The sequence below is a fragment of the Colossoma macropomum genome, unplaced genomic scaffold (genome assembly GCF_904425465.1).
Source record: "Colossoma macropomum unplaced genomic scaffold, Colossoma_macropomum, whole genome shotgun sequence".
Lineage (NCBI taxonomy): Eukaryota > Metazoa > Chordata > Actinopteri > Characiformes > Serrasalmidae > Colossoma > Colossoma macropomum.
The window spans coordinates 20,424,098-20,441,597 of NW_023494797.1; the positions used below are offsets into that span (position 1 = coordinate 20,424,098).

At 42.5% G+C, this 17,500-nt stretch overlaps 2 protein-coding genes across 4 annotated transcripts in view; one reads left to right on the top strand and one right to left on the bottom strand.

The window, feature by feature from the left end:
* Nucleotides 1–743, bottom strand: part of phkb (phosphorylase kinase, beta) — a 177,651-nt gene extending 176,908 nt beyond the window's left edge. For 2 of the 3 annotated variants that reach the window (XM_036584480.1, XM_036584479.1), the window contains exon 1: nt 632–743. In XM_036584480.1, coding sequence (XP_036440373.1) covers nt 632–695 — 64 coding nt within the window. In that variant the 5' untranslated portion in view covers nt 696–743. The remainder of the gene's footprint in view (nt 1–631) is intronic. The other variant, XM_036584481.1, reaches the window with a different exon arrangement.
* A 268-nt stretch (nt 744–1,011) lies between these two features.
* The window catches only part of LOC118817330 (T-cell immunomodulatory protein-like), a gene marked incomplete at both ends in the record, with an annotated part of 133,333 nt that continues 116,844 nt past the window's right edge, over nt 1,012–17,500 (top strand). The window contains 6 exon segments of the mRNA XM_036583897.1: nt 1,012–1,156; nt 3,151–3,235; nt 3,356–3,498; nt 4,107–4,164; nt 5,016–5,090; nt 8,396–8,490. Coding sequence (XP_036439790.1) covers nt 1,012–1,156; nt 3,151–3,235; nt 3,356–3,498; nt 4,107–4,164; nt 5,016–5,090; nt 8,396–8,490 — 601 coding nt within the window.

The window sequence follows — 17,500 nt, forward strand, 5'->3', positions numbered from 1 at the left end:
TCTGCTAATCGAATATGACAATTTTTCTACATGAGATGACTTAAAATAAGTCAAATAAACTCTTATCAATGATAAATATTAGATATATTGACCAGATGTAGGATGATCTTACTTGCCAATATATCATTTTTTGCAGTGTGGACTAAAAAACTCCTGCTCAACAATCCACAGGCCGCATACTGGACAGCAGAGGGTTCAAACTAGGCCTGAAGCTTTGATAATGATGATGATGGAAGGTTAATTAACCAATTACAGCCTTGTTCTGCATACAATCCAATGCAAAGCCATGTAAACAATGCACAGGCCACACAGTGAGCCCAGGTTAGGCCAGGCTGAGCTCAGACGAGGCCTGAATCTGTAACAATGCAGATGCAAAGTTAATGAATGTCCCATTCTAAATATCAGCCAATGCAAACCCTGATAGATGCGGTCTTAGGGTCTTAAAATAGCCCCAACTTTGGGCCTGACCTTTAAGAGCCTTCAGCTCTCTATCACTCTGACACACACAGGCAGCGCAAACATGCAGCTTTAACGCGTCTAAACCCGCATGACACGGGATAAAAAGCACGGGTGGAAACAGAACCCGCACTCGTAAGTCGTAAACGGCGCCATGCGCGTGAAAAAACCCAACCTGAGCGTTTGGATCTGGCTTTAAACTCCAGCAGCTTCCAGCCGACATCTGCCAAGGTGGCCATGTTTACTGCAACACTGACACTTCAGCGCGACACCGCCGTAAACACCGGAGCCGTTCCGCTCGTGACGTCAGCGAAAGCGTTTTTAAAATCGTTATTTATTTTATTTTCAAACGCATGACATATTTCACATTCACTCGCAAACGAGTTCGAATGCTTCAGACAAGACGCGTGGCTCGTATTTCTTCGTTTGTTTTTAATGTGTCATTTTCTTGGTGTCGTAAAGCGGCGCGCCGTAGAGCGACGTTTGTAGTCTTTGCTGTGTCTCCGGCTGTTAGGATGTGGCCGACCTGCTGCAGCTCCTTAGTTTTAAGCTTAATTTCGGCGTTTTTCGTGCCTCGTTTCGCGTCCGGGCCTCCAGGACGTGACCAGTGACTTGTTCGGCGCTCAGAATGAGGGGACGGTGGCCGCTTTTGGTGATTTTAACTCGGATAAACAGACCGATATTTTCATCATCAGGGAACGTAAGTGACTGAAGCTACAGGGCTCAGGCTAACTGGCTAATGCTAACTGTCCTGATCAATGGGCTGATTAATGATCTATATGTTGTCCTGGACCGAGCTTAGCGCTCCACAGTGGGTTATTATGTCTGTTTAATCAATAATATGCCGTCAAAAACCGCCTCAAACCGCCGAACTGTTAGGTTTGTGATGAGCTTTAGCTTCAGGGCTGCTGGCTCGCTCCCCTGTGAGCTCAGGCTGGTTCTCCAAGTTCCAGTTCTAATTTAAACTCATGTTGAACTTCTTCCTACAAATGTTTGGATCTTAAACTGTTTACACGCCCAACGTAACGTCTAATAAACGACTGTCACCTCGGTGGTCCCGTTTAAAACGTGTGGAGGGCTCACAGGAACTTCTGTCACTGCATGAACTCCTCACTTGCTGCACTCACCCTGAACTGCTTCCCTAACATGTTCTAGATTTATCATCCTGTATGTGTTCCACTATGCTCTAGATGTCATCCTGTATGTGTCCACCTAGTTCTAGATGTACCTTTGTGTTCCACCTTGTTCTGTAGCTGTCATTCTCTATGTGTCTGCCAGGTTCTAGATCTGCCATCTGTTCTGATCGTGTTCTGGATCTCTCACCCTGTGTATGTTCCACCATGTCCTGGGTCTGTCGTCCTGTACGTGTTCCACTATGCTCTAGATGTCATCCTGTATGTGTCCACCTAGTTCTAGATCTATCTTTGTGTTTTGCCTTGTTCTGTAGCTGTCATTCTGTATGCGTCTACCAGGTTCTAGATCTGCCGTCTGTTCTGACCATGTTCTGGATATCTCATGCTGTGTTTGTTCCACCATGTCCCAGGTCTGTTGTCCTGTATGTGTTCCACCATATTCTAGATGTCATCCTGTAAGCGTCCACCAAATTCTAGATCTACCTGTATGTGTTCCACAATGTTTTAGATTTATCTTCCTGTGTATCTCCACCAAGTTCTAGATCTACCATCTGTTTTAACCATGTTCTGGATCTATTATCCTGTGTATGTTCCTCTAGGTACTAGTTTTGTCATCCTGTATGTGTCCACCAAGTTCTAGATCTACCTGTATGTGTTCCACCATGTTGTATATCTATCATCCTGCATGTGTTCTACCATGTTCTGGACTTGTCCTTCTGTATGTCGCCACAAAATTCTAGATCTGCCATCCTATGTGTTCCATGATGTTCTATATGCCATCCTGTATGTGTCCACCAAGTTCTAGATCTACCTGTATGTGTTCCACCATGTCCTATATCTATCATCCTGTTTGTGTCTACCGAGTTCTAGATCTGCCATCTGTTCTGACCATGTTCTAGATCTGTCATCCTGTAAATGTTCCGCTATGGCCTATATCTGTCTTCCTGTCCACCATGCTCTAGTCATCCTGCATGTGTCCCACCATATTTTATGTCTATCAACCTGAATGTTCTATATCTACCATCCTGTATGTGTCCACCAAGTTCTAGATCTACTGACCTATATGTGTTCCACGATGTTCTATATCTGTGTGTCCACAATGATTTGCTATTGTTCCACAATGTTCTATATCTACCATCCTGTATGTGTCCACCAAGTTCTAGATCTACTGACCTATATGTGTTCCACAATGTTCTATATCTACCATCCTGTATGTGTCCACCAAGTTCTAGATCTGCTGACCTATGTGTGTTCCAACCGTGTTCTAGACCAGTGGTCACCAACCCTGGTTCTGGAGATCTACTGTCCTGGGGTGTTCCATCATGTTCTGTAGCTACTATCCTTTGTGTTCCACCACGTTCTACATCGTCTGTCCTATATGGGTTCCACACAGTCATTTTCTCCTCCAGATGTTTACAGTCTTTTCAGAAGGTTCTAGCTGAGTCTTGGTTCCCTGATATTTCAGAAGCTGTATTCGTTTTAAAATGTTGAATATTTGGCGTGTTTGTGGTTTTTTTGCTGATTGTTGATTAATAAATAACTCTAATTCTCATTTTTTCAGAATCAGAGCTGCTGATTTTCCTGGCTGATCTCAAAGTTCCTTATTTCAAGCCTAAAGTGCATCTCACCAAGGATGTGTTCCCCAGGTGAGACTGAAGATCGTTTAAAGTCCTCCACGAGTGAAATACTATGATCAGTGACGCTGCTGTGGTCCTTTAACTGATCCTGCTTATTCTTCGTTTGTTGGCTTGTTCTTGCTCTTTCAGTGACGTCATCACCATCAGCAGCGTCGTCCCAGGAGATTATGATGGAGATTCTCAAATGGACGTTCTTCTCACCGGCCATCCCAAAGGCTCCGACACCCTGCAGACAAATGTGTTCGTCTTCTGGGGGAACAACCAAACTCTGGGTAAAGCTGTGGATGTAGAAACTGGCCACTTTATTAGAAACACCCGCCTTGTGCTTCCACTCACTGGCCACTTTATTAGAAACACCTACGTTTTGCTTCCACTCACTGGCCACTTTATTAGAAACACCCACCTTGTACTTCCACTCACTGACCACTTTATTAGAAACACCCACCTTGTGCTTCCACTCACTGGCCACTTTATTAGAAACACCCACCTTGTACTTCCACTCACTGGCCACTTTATTGGAAACACCTACGTTGTGCTTCCACTACCTGGCCACTTTATTAGAAACACCCACCTTGGACTTCCACTCACTGGCCTCTTTATTAGAAACTCCTACCTTGTGCTTCTACTCGCTGTCCACTTTATTGGAAACACCCACCTTCTACTTCCACTCACTGGCCACTTTATTAGAAACACCTACATTGTGCTTCCACTCACTGGCCACTTTATTAGAAACACCTACCTTGTGCTTCCACTCACTGGCCACTTTATTAGAAACACCTACATTGTGAGTTGTTAATTTGTGCTTTTTTCACAATGTCCAGTTTTGATAATTGGTGAAATAATGTTCTCACTCACGTTTCTTCTCAATGTTCTCTCACAGATCAGGGTGGAAGGACTGACCTCAATAGGACGTTTAAAGATCAGCCCCTCGTCATGGAGTAAGCGGATTCAGACCTTTTGTCTCTGAGGCTCCGCCTTGTTGGAGGGTGTATTAAGTCGCTGGGCGTGTCTTATTTCTGTGGTGCACTGTGACTCTTCACACCCTAAAGGATCAGTTCAGTCAAAACCGCTAATGTTGCTAACAGTGAATGAAAGCGAATGGCCAGTATTTTCCATTTCGCAAATGACTTTATGCTAATTTATGCCTTTTACCTTCTATTCGTTGTCAGGCTCATTGGGGTGTCTCTCCAGCTGTTCATATACAGTCGTGTGCAAAAGTTTAGGCGCCCCTGGTCAAATTGCATGTTTTTGTTGCTTGTCTGAGTGTGAATAAGTAACCACATCCCTTACCGAGACACACTTCTGTACATTTTAATGCGCAGCTACAGTTTATTTGCTGAATTTAAGATGTTGGGGGGAAAAAAAGTAAAAAACAAACCTGTGCAACAGTTATGAGGCATTTTGTATTTTATAATTTTTTTTTCGTAATATGTTAAAAAATGGAAATTTTGCGCTAAAATTTGCCAAGTTTAAGTGCATTTCCTGTGTAGGATGTGTTAACCTTTCACGTTTTGACTGGTTGTGTTGAAAACTGGTTTTCATAAGACTGTACCCAGAACCCCTGACGCTTCTGTCTAACACACAGTGTACAAACTGCCAGAGCAGTGTAAACTGTGAAGGTATTTCGTTGGCATTAAATGAAATATGATATACTATATAGCTTGTTATATTTCGATGTTTTGGCAAGGTGGAGACGATGAGGTCACATTTCAGTAGTAATCTGAATGTTAATCCAGTGTATTGTGAGAGTTTACTGAGTATTTGTTGTGCTTCCGTTCTTCCATTGCAGCTTTAATGGGGACATGATTCCAGATGTCTTCGGAGTGGTGGGCAGTTCAACGGAAGTTTGCTATCTCCGTGACAGGTGAGGCCATTTTAACAGAAACACCTTCTTGATCGTAATCGGAGTATCTTTTTGTCTTTTTGCTCAGGGAAGTATAACAAGTCATATTTACTGTATTATATGTTTATATATAAGCTAACTGGATCATTTAGAGATATGCCAGAGCCTCATCTCATCCAGGCATACACAGTGCGATTTTAGCCCGTTGTTAAGCCCGATTTGGTTGGAACTGACTGTATTTCCTGACGGGGCTGAATTTCAGCTTGCTGTCATTTGGTGTTCAGTTTGAGAGGGGAAGCGAGGCCCGATTAGCGGCCCAAACCAGCTCTAATCGAGCGGTCAGGCGATCGGATGGATTTCTGATGTGTCTGAAATTTTGGCCGCTCGTCTTGCAGCTTGATCAGATCTCACAAACCGGCTTCTCAAAGTCGCACTCAAAACCACACATTGTCACGCTTCCTGGTTCTCGTTTGGACTCTCATTCCGTTGTGGACTCCACTTCCCAGAATCCCTCAGTTTGTCATGTGACTCCACCAGCCAGTCACAAGCCAACCAGCAGATCTCCGTCAATGCGTATCAAGCCTTTCTTCGTGTGTGACCTTGTTTTATTTCTCGTTGCTGATTCTCGGATTTGCCCCTTTGTCTAAGTCTGCTTGTGTGTTTGCTCTTTGGTTACGACCCCCGGTTGTTCATCTGACTTGGTTACCTGTGTATTGTGTTTTATTGATCTGGTTTCTGACCTAGGCTGATCTTAACCCTGTTATATCGGTTAATTCTCCGTTTAATAAAACTTTACGGTTCATCTTTTATCCATGAGCGTCAGATTCGTCAACCCAGCGTTACACACATAATCACAATCACTGGTAAACACAGGCAAACACACATTAAAGGAGGCAAAGAAGTCGATGCTCGCAGTACCAGCGTCTGTGTGCCAACTCTGTCTGACTGAATAGAATTAAAGTATAATATTTAATATCATATTTATATTTGTTAATATTTATTTATTTATTTTTGGGATTTTTACCCAATTTTTCTCCCTAAATTTAGTCGTCTCCAATTCCACCCGCTAGTTAGGACTCCCCCAATCACACGATACTATCAACGCTAGGAGGGTGAAGGCTAACACAGGCTTCCTCCGAGACCTGTGAAACCAACCACCGCTTCTTTTCGAGCTGCCGCTCACGCAACGTCACTGGACAGCTGAACGCGCTCGGAGGAAAGCGCCAACCGCCAGATCTGTTACGTCAGCTAACAGACGCCTGCGCTGACTAGCATCGCGTTGGGTGATGGGGGGAGAGGGGGGGCCATCCTGCCCACCCAGAGAGAGCGAGGCCAGTTGTGCTCTCTCGGACTCCCGGCTACGGACGGCTGTAGCATCACCAGGGATCGAACTCGCGGTCTCCTGACGACAGGGCCAACGCTGAGACGGTTGCGCCACTCGGGAGCCCCGAACTTATTATTTTTAATATTTTTAAAATGGGCTGTAGAGAACATGTATCACACACGTGGGCCAGATCAGGCCTGTGACCACATCCTATTTGGCTTGTAAAAGTATTTTAATTTTCTATTAATATAGCCCATTTGAAAATGTGCTGCACTACAATACCCATCATGCATTGCAACATAAATTGTGCTCCAGCAATCTATGAGACAGTGGTTACGCCTCAATTCTGACACAACAATCAAATCACCAGCAGTTCAACCAGCATAAACACTTGCAGCAAAGAACAGATGGCAGGTGACTAATTCAGGAAAATAGGTAGGTTTAAAAGACCTACAACCTGGAGATGTGTAAATATTGAATATTTCAAGTATTCGTGTTATATTTCAAGGTCTACGACACACGTCTACATTTTACTGTTGACGTTTGTTGTGTTTTTGATAAAACACTGGCCAGTTCAGCTTGCAGATTTGTTGAGCTTTTTAATATTTTTGTACATACAAAGATGCTAAACTGTCACTGGGGCAGTGCCCCTCTTGTCACTGGGGTGGAACCCTCAAGGCTCCATCTCAGTACCTTTAGTCAGGGAACATAACTGAACCATAATCCACTGAAATGATATGTTCTAAGCTGTACTGACTCCACACACCCCGTCTCGTCTCCAGGCTTTTATTTTACTGTTCTGTTTAAAACATTCGGCTATGAAAAGGTACAAATACGAACTTTTCACCTGGAAAAACTTATTTAAAGTTCACAATCAGACCTTAAATCCACTGTTGTACCTTTGAGGGTGTTTACAGTGTGGTTGAGTTTGACACCTCCTGTAAAGAGACTGTATTGTCCCACTAATATACATCACCACCCGCTTTTGGATTCAGTGCACAGTGTGGCACAAGGTAAAAAGCTGCGGTCGCAATGGTTTGGTGAAAGGCTGAATCGTGGATTTGTATTTTTTTAGAGTTTTAAATGTACATAAACTCAGTTGTGCCATAAACTCAGCTCATTAAAAAGCTTCGCTCCACACACTCCCGAGTGGCGCAACCGTCTAAGCGTTGTCCCTCATCAGGAGATCGCGAGTTCGATCCCTGGTGATGCTACAGCCGTCCGTAGCCGGGAGTCCAAGAGAGCACAATTGGCCTCGCTCTCTCTGGGTGGGTAGGATGGCCCCTCCTTCTCCCCCCATCACTCAGCGCGATGCTAGTCAGCGCAGGCGTCTGTTAGCTGACGTAACAGATCTGGCGGTTGGCGCTTTCCTCCGAGCGCGTTCGGCTGTCCAGTGACGTTGCGTGAGCGGCAGCTCGAAAAGAAGCGGTGGTTGGCTTCACAGGTCTCGGAGGAAGCCTGTGTTAGCCTTCGCCCTCCTAGCGTTGATAGCATCGTGTGATTGGGGGAGTCCTAACTAGCGGGTGGAATTGGAGACGACTAAATTGGGGAGAAAAACTGGGTTAAAATTAGGCTTCGCTCCACACGTGAGAGACTTTTCGCCATTTTTCTTTGTTTACTTGCTGTATTTTATTTTTTAGTGCTCAGTTTTCATTGGTTGTTGCAGGAATCTGTTCAGATTGACTCGTTGATCAGTTCACGCTAGATTACACTGAGTCGGGTCGAAAAAAATCAAACGTTTGATAAACTGACTGGTCTGAAACGCAATCGGGAGGCAGTAAATCTGAGCCTCAAACACGACTCGATTCTCTCTCCAACTGTCGACTCCGACTGACCCAAAAATCTGCAGACTATTCTCAGCCAAACGGAGAATCAGGGCTAAAATCAGGGTGAAAGTTGTGTGGTGTAACCCGGTTTAAGCAGCTGTCTGCCGATACCGATGTAATTCTGATATCATTGTAAATCCCTAATTGTTGTGTTCGTTTGCTCGTTTGTTTCGCAGGAAGCCTCGGTGCGAGAAGGCGCTCAGCGCTGAGGTGAAGATCCGCGTTCCTCACTCGAACGCTTTCATCGACCTTAACAAGGACTTCACTGCTGGTGAGTGAAACGTTCGTTTTTATGAACCTGTTCTGCTTTGTTAATGGTCCAGCTGTCTTTCAGGCAACTGGAAAACAATCTAGAACAGGACCCCAAAGTTCTGCTTGGCTCTCGTTCGGGTCAGTTCTGGTTTTTGAATGTATAGTGGAAAAACTGTACCCTCTGTTCTCCTTGTGCTTATAGTGTCTTAGCCTGAAACCAGGGGTGGAACTTTGGTCTGACAAGTGGGGTTTGGTGGGAGGGTCTATAATCATCCATACAAATATATGGTATATGTTATCCATAATTTAGACTATTTGCTGTTTTTGACAACCAGGTTGCAACCTTGCAACCAACCCCCACCCCCACCCCCAACGCACATTTTGCGCCAGAGCCTGAAACCATTGGCCTACAACTCTATACTGACCTTTGGATTCATCCTTGTTTGATCAGCTGAACCGGAACTCATTTGCATTGTTATTCTGATCGGAGCTGGAGTTGAAGACTCCTGTTGATTGCACTGCCAACACTTGTAGTGAGCTCGTCCTGTTATACAACCCCATTTCCAAAAAAGTTGGGACGCTGTGCAAAATGTAAATAAAAACAAAATGCAATGATGTGAATCATTTAAACCCTTTATTTCATTGAAAATAGTATAAGGACAACAAATCAAAAGTTGAAACTGAGAAATTTTATTGTTCTTTTAAAAATATTTGCCCATTTTGAATTTGATGCCAACAACACGTTCCAAAAAAGTTGGGAGGGGGGCAACAAAAGGCTGGTAAAGTTGTTTAATGCTAAAAAAAAACACCTGGTGGTTGATTGACAACAGATCAGTAACATGATTGGGTATAAAAGAGCATCTCAGAGAGGCGGAGTCTTTCAGAAGTAAAGATGAGGAGGGGTTCACCACTCTGTGAAAGACTGCACAATCAAATAGTGCAACAATTCAAGAATAACGTTTCTCAACATAAAATAGTAAAGAACTTTTCTTTTCATCATCTACGGTACATAATATCATTAAAAGATTCAGAGAATCTGGAGAAATCTCTGTATGTGAGGGACAAGGCCAAAAACCAGTATTTTGCTGGCCGTGATCTTTGGGCTCTCAGACAGCACTGCATTAAAAACAGACATGATTCTGTAGTGGAAATCACTGCATGGGCTCAGAAACACTTCTGAAAACCACTGTCTGTGAAAACAGTTCATCACTGCATCCACAAATGCTAATAAAACTCTAAAACGCAAAGAAGAAATCATATATAAACAGGATCCAGAAACACTGCCACCTTCTCTGGGCCTGAGCTCATTTAAAATGGACTGAGATGAAGTGGAAAAGTGTCCTGTGGTCCAACGAATCAACATTTGAATTTTTTTTTTGGGAAATCATGGACACTGTGTCCTCCAGGCTAAAGACCACTCAGCTTGTTATCAGTGCACAGTTGATGGTTTTAGGGGGGCATTAGTGCACATAGTTTACTGTTGGGACAGTAAACTGGCTGTGATTCTCTGAGTGTCACTTACTTCAGTCGAAGATGAGATGCTGTTTGTCCTCCTGTTGGTGTGATGTGGAGAGCTGACGGTGTGAAGAGGTTTTGTTTAAGCTCACGATCTGATGAGCTGATATAAACTGTGCCACGTTCACATCAAAAGAAGAGCGTGATATTGAGGTTTACATTAAGCAGATTCCAAACTTTTTGTTATTATTATTATTATTATTATTATTATGTGTTTATCTTCCTCTTATCTGAAGAAAACAGGTTGAGCAGCTGTTTTTGTTTTTTATATGTTTAAAGCATTGATTATATTGAAAACGCTCACATGTTCATGTTTATATTACGGCCTCTAGACTTTCTAAAGGCATGAAAGAGAGAGAGATACTGAGAAGTCTCTCTCTCTCTCTCTCTCTCTCTCTCTCTCTGTCTCTCTCTCTCTCTGTCTCTGTCTGTCTCTCTCTCTTTCTCTCTGTCTCTCTCTCTCTCTCTCTCTTTCTCTCTCTCTCTCTCTCTCTCTCTCTCTCTCTCTCTCTGTCTGTGGTTTTTATTCCCTCGATGGTTTAAAGCTCAGACCAGCTCTTTAAGTGCCTCTTAAGCCCTGCAGTGGCGGATTGAAGTGTTACTGCGCTTACACAATTTTCAACTTGACTGAGGGAGGCGAGGATTTCCATTTTCTTCGCCAGTGAATAAATAAATCGGCTTCATCCGCCAGATTGTTTTAGCTGGCTGCTTTTTTGTCACTCGTAACCGTGTCACCACAGACGGAGCCTTTTCTCCGCTGAGCTTCCGGTTCAGCAGCGTCAGGTCCTGGTGCAGCCGGCGGAGCGCGAGTGGCTGGGTGGAGGAGCGTAACTCACCCATATTTGCTCGCTGGGCTGTGATGTTTAAACTGGTGGAGTAATTAATAATTAACCTGCCAAGAGATTTGAAACAATGCACTCCTGATCACGCGACGCTGTAGAACGCCAGCCGAGACGGTATCGGCATTTAATTCACCTCCCTGAGTTCAGGCACAGAAATGCACATGCAGTTCTCCTCACTGCAATTGAGTTTATGTACATTTTAAAACTCTAAAAAAAATTCCAAACTGATCACATTTGAAATCCATGATCCACTTTAACATGTTTACCTGCTGCTTCTTTACTGTTTCAGCACAAACGGCAGAGGAAACAGCAGCAGCAGCTCATATTTGTTTATTTGCGTCTCCCAGTAACGGGAGAACGTGCGAGTTCAGTTCAGCAGCAACTGAAAGGTTGAGTAGTGTGTGACCCCTAATCGTTTAGTGTGGATCCTCAATATGTCAGTCGCCCAGAAATAATCTGTAAAACCCAGTCTGTCAGTGTGAGACGCCCAGTCTTTTATAACCTGTTAAGACTTTAAAAGTCGTGTAGTGAACCCAAGACTGAGACACTCTCTTATTGATTTGTTTAACTTGTCCATATAGACCAATAATAGAACACGTTTCTGTGACGAACTGCTGACCTCAGATCTGCAGACTAGAGAACACTGTTTCTTGCTGTCTGTGCTTTATAAATATGCTTTATAAACCTAGCTACAACACTTATTATGCACTATTATAAAAGGTGAAATTTTATATAGTCAGATTGCATTTACAAAAATGCATGTGATATATTTACCTTATCCATCGATTGCTTTTATGATATAATGCATTATCTAACGGTAGCGTGTGTGAACTCTCACTCGGCCGTCTGCTTTACTGTAAGTCCTTCTGATTCCTCGAGCCGAAAGGAATTTTAAAACTGAAAATATCAGCCTTATTTAAAGATCGTCTGAGTCCCATCTGTCACGTTTTCCTCCTTCTAAACCAGAAGAGCTCTTTGGAGCTGATTTGAAGTGTGAGGACTTTCTTGGTAAGCTTATGTGTCACCCTCACTGTAATAATCCCACTGATCAGAGACCCTCGGTGGATTGAGTGTCCAGTGCGCCGCAGATAGACGGCGTTAATGTAAAGATCATCACGCCAGATTCGGATCTGCTCTCGGGGAATCCTCTCAGAGCTAAGAACGGACTGCGTGATTAATATTGGCGAGTGAGCCTGTAGCAGCTTGTCCTTTTTTCTATCAGGTCCTCTTTCATCACCGAGGAAAGACATTTAAACCGGCTTCTGTTTGTTCAGTTCAGCTATCAATGATCTGCCCACAAATGGCATCAATCGATCAATCAGCCTTTATTTAAACTCCAAGTACATTGAGGATGACCCTCGTTTGTGATGTAGGCAGAGACGCTTTTATAAAAATACAGAAATGCATACTAAAGCACAATATGAGGAAATGCACCAATGTTCAATTGGTGATTGAATTTATTATTAAAGATAATTGCGATAAACTATACTTTCGCCAGCAGTGCTGTTTAGCAGTATTAGGTTATTTGGCTGGGTAGTATGACGATATTTATCATTATCGTGATAAATTACATCACAATACGCCACGATATGTTTTTCCAAGCATGTCGAAATATCGTCAGTGCTTAAAGAAACACTTCTCAGCTGCATGTTTGATTACGGAGAGAGTGTAATTAGTCCTCTTTGGCTGGATTTAGTGCAGCTCATTTATAAATAATTTATTTTTGCATTTGTAAAAATATCAGATGTCAGAAAAAGTCAATATCGTGTGGTTGGTGTGGTGTAGTGGGTAACACCTCTGCCTTCTACACTGTAGACGGGGGTTCAATCCCCACCTGGGCAAACACCCTACACTATACCAATAAGAGTCCTTGGGCAAGACTCCTAACACTGCCTTCACCTACCTGTGTAAAAATGATCACACTGTAAGTCGCTCTGGATAAGAGCGTCTGCCAAATGCCATAAATGTAAATATCGTGACATATCGTGTGTCGTCAAAACTTCTTAAAGTATCGTGATGTTACATTTTTGCCACATCACCCGTCTCTAGTAGGTTATGGTTGCTGAGCAACAAAATAATCCAAAAATAATGAACAGCACTTATAGCTTGCTGCATTTAGTGTCCACTTGATGTTTATAGTCATCTATCGTTGCCGTTTGAATCCTGTGTCTGCGTTTTTATTTTACTTATTAATTTATTTTTTAAATAATTTGAAATTGCTGCTTAAGGTGTATTAACACCAAGTTAGAACAGATTTCTAAACCAGAGAGCATCACAAACTTAACGTCAGTTTGTCGTGAGGCTCTCAGACTAGACGACACGGCAAAGAGAGAGAATCACACACAGAACGAGTTTGGGCTACGAATAAGAACTCAAACTCCCAGATGTCCTCAGATCACACGACACACACAAAGCCAAATTCACTGGACCTGTTTGGGCTTTTATGTGCAGCGAAAGTTGAACTGGTTGTTAATCTGTGGTGAGAAGTGCTGATACAGTGAGATAAATGGAGAAATATTTCACTACAAACTGGCAGCTGAGCTGAAGCTGTAAAGACAGCGAGCTGATCTGGATCTACATTATAAACATGATATCGACTCTTATCTGCTGTGTTTTACTCGCAGCTCCTCTGTCTCCGCTCTGCGGTCCAGGCTCGTCTCTTCGTCTGTTTCTCCGCTCTTCCAGCTCTGATTGGCTGTTTGAATCACTCACTGAGGTCATCTCTGACCGTCTCTCACTGCAGGACTTGTGAACGTTTTGAGTCGTAAATATTAAACATGTTTGATAATATTGGAGGGTGTCTGATCTCTCCAGAGTTCGATCACTCGTTTCTCCTCTCACACTACAGACCATCCGCACCGTCAGTCGCGACCTGGAGAATCGCTTCAGATCGTGAAAAGTTGTCGTAAGGGGCAAATCGGGGTTAAAATCAGGCAAAAAATCATGAAGTGGCCCTTTTTCATCCAGACAAAAAAAATCTAACGTAGCGGGAGCTTCACTGAAATACGACACTAAATTCTTTGCGAAGAAGATGAGAGAGGACGAAGGAAAGGATTCCGTAAGAAGCTCCACTTCTGCTTGTTGCTCCTCTTATTTAAAGGAACATTTATTAGTGAGAGAAGCTAATGGTTTTTGGTTCTTCATGGGTGTGACAGCTATAAAAAATGGTTTTATGGCTATATATATATATATATATATATATATATAAAATCTCCATTTTTATCTTTTACTTTTTGATATAATTTGAAAAGGCCTGTTGCTCTTTACATTGTATGTAAATTTCATGATGAATTGACCAAAAGAAACAACCCAAAATTACTTAGAAAAATGTCTGGTTCCATTGACTTACATTGAAAGTAAAGTAGGTTTTTTCCTTCTCCTGTAAAGTTACCATTTTGGAGATATGAGGTTTTGTTCCAACAGCAGCGGTGTGTGTGTGTGTGTGTGTGTATATATATATATATATATATATATATATATATATATATATATATATATATATATATATATGTATATATATAAGTTTGCTGTATGTTCTCCCCATTGTTCTCCAGCCTTACAGCATCGCTCTGCTGTATATTGTCTATAATTTCTTCATTGTTATTGTCAGCGTGTTGCTTTGCTTGTCGCATAAGTTAAGCTCTGCTAGAAACAAGATTGATTCATCCGGACGATGCAGAAAATCGAGCCGGGTCCGACTCGAAAAACATGCCCAGCATCGCGGTCCGTCAGTTTTGAAAGATGGTGTTAATATATGTGTGTTTGCTTTAAAATCTTGACGTGCGTCTTTTTCATCTGTTAAAATCAGACTTGGTCTGAATGTTGTGTCAGTTTCAACCATCGGCCCACCGGAAACGTTTGAATGATTTCTTTCCCCAATTTAGTCTTTATCCAGTTCCACCCACTAGTTAGGACTCCCCCAGTTACACAACATCGCCAGCGCTAGGAGGGCGAAGGCAAACACAGGCTTCCTCTGGGTCCTGTGTAGCTCCTAACCACCAGTTCTGTTACATCAGCTAACAGACGCCTGCGCCGACTAGCATCGCACTGAGGGATGAGGGGACGGGGGGCCATCCTGCCCACCCAGAGAGAGCGAGGCCAGTTGTGCTTTCTTGGACTCCTGACCACGGACGACTGTAACATCGCCAGGGATCGAACTCCCGATCTCCTGATGATGCGGGGTCAGCGCTTAGATTCTTGGTACATCAACTTCCATTGAAAGTGAGGAACATTTTCTTCTCCTCTGATGTTCCATCTTTGAAGATGCCAGATTTTGTTCCTTCAGCAATAAATGTTTAGTATTTTTAGTTACTTCATATTTTTATTTTAATGCATTTTACCACAGCTTTGACTGCAGCTCAGCCAATCAGATTTTAGAACCCGCACTATCCGCTCTATGAAAAAAATAAAAAGTGTTTGACAAGAATGACAGCGGAGCGTCAGTCATTCACTCAGAGCAGGCTAAAGAGGTCACCACGTCCTTCACAGCTCCGGGCCTGCAGCCATTTATCTGAGCGGAGACGTCGCTCCGTTAGCTTCCTTGGCACATGTTTCCCACCCTCTCCGCTGGATCTTGGCATCCGCGCTGCTCCCAAACCATCTGGAGGCTGTCCCGGCCCTCTGATTGGCAGGCCGGAGCAGAGGAAACACTCCGGGTCTCTGCAGCTGGGGAGAAATCACAGCAGATTAACAGCAGCCGGCCTGGAAGAGAGAGAAAAAAATTAATAAAAAACATCCGGGCTGAATCGCGCGCCGCTTGCTCCGCAATTATGCGTGTCTCGTGTGGCGGGCCGAGGGGTTTTGGCCCGCGGAGCGCGGATGAGGGCTTTCGGTGGAGAGGAGTCGGCCGGGTTTGAATGGCGCTGCACCTGGACGCTGGAGACGGAACGTCATTCTTCAGTTTTCCTTTCTGCTTAAAGTCTTTTTATATGGCGCCCTCAGACCACACGGTCTGTCTGTCTGTCTGTCTGTCTGTCTGTCTGTCTGTCTGTCTGTCTGTCTGTCTGAGAGTTCCAAACTAGAACGAGAGTTTCTTCATCTCGGGCTTTTACCTGCACACTTATAAAGAGGGTTCTTCGGGACAACGATCCTATATAGAACCAATGAACACACATAGAACTGTCTGCATGATTAAACGGTTCTTTACATGGTGAAATGGTTCTTCAGACTGATGGAGAATGTGTTGTTTGTGGTGCTGTATAGAACCTGTTTGAAAGTAGCACCATAAAGGGTTCTGGTGCTGTTAAAACATTCAAAACAATATAAGTTCTGCTATAATTAAAGGAAGAAAAAAATACCAAGAATTCTGCACTATTTCAAGTACACTGTTCAGATTTTTGATTTTATTTATTATTATTTTTTAAACAACAGAAGCATTTAGAATATTGAAACATCCAAAACAAAATAATTAAATTGTTAAATAAAAGGCAGCAAAAAACTGCACTATTTCAAGTTCACAACTCAAATTTAAAGCAAATTGGTAAATTATGATTATTATGAATTATTATAAATTTTTTTTTAAACAACAGAATTTTTTTGAATATTAAACATCCAAAGCAATAGAAAGCTGGGTTAAATAAAAGCAAATTTGTGATTTTTTTTTTTTTTTTAAACAATGGAATATTAAAACATTCAAAACAATAAAAGAGGAAAAAACAAAAATTCTGCACTATTTCAAGTTTGCAATTAAAATTTTAAGCGGATGTGTGACGTTGACCATGTTGAGGCCTTTCAACAAAGGTCAAAATCACATTGTTTCGCTGAAAATAGAATTTGAAAATGAAACTTAAATTATATTATTATTATACAGTATTAAATTACAACCCCATTTCCAAAAAAGTTGGGACGCTGTGCAGAATGTAAAAATAGAATGCAATGATGTGCAAATCATTAAAACCATATTTTAAAAGAAAAATACTAGAAAGACAACATCAAATGAAATGAAACTGAGAATGATTTTATTGTAAATATTTGCCCATTTTGAATTTGATGCCAGCAACACCTTCCAAAAAAGTTGGGACGGGGGCCTGTTTACCACTGTGTTTCATCACCTCTTCTTTATCAACACTCTGTAAGTGTTTGGGAACTGAGGAGACGCTGCTGTAGTTTAGAAAGTGAAATGTTTTTCTGTTCTTGTTTGATACAGGATTTCAGCTGATCAACAGTTCAGGGGCTCCTTTGTCATATTTTTCATTTTATAATGTGCCAAATGTTATCAGTGGTGACAGGTCTGGACTGCAGGCAGGTCAGTTTACCACCTGGGCTCTTTTAATACGGAGCAATGCTGCTGTAATACATGCAGAATGTGGTTTGACATTGTCTTGCTGAAATAATTAAGGCCTTCCCTGAAAAAGACGTTGTCTGGATGGCAGCATATGTTGCCAAAACGTATATATCGTTCAGCATTAATGGTGCCTTCACAGATGTGCAGATCACCCATGCCATGTGCACCAAGAATTTTAAATGTTGACCACAGGACACTTTTCCACTTCAGCTTAGTCCATTTTAAACGAGCTCAGGCCCAGAGAAGGTGGCAGCGTTTCTGGATCCTGTTTATTTGGTTTCTTCTTTGCGTTTTAGAGTTTTAACTTGCATTTGTGGATGCAGTGATGAACTGTTTTCACAGACAGTAGTTTTTAGAAGTGTTTCTGAGCCCATGCAGTGATTTCCTCT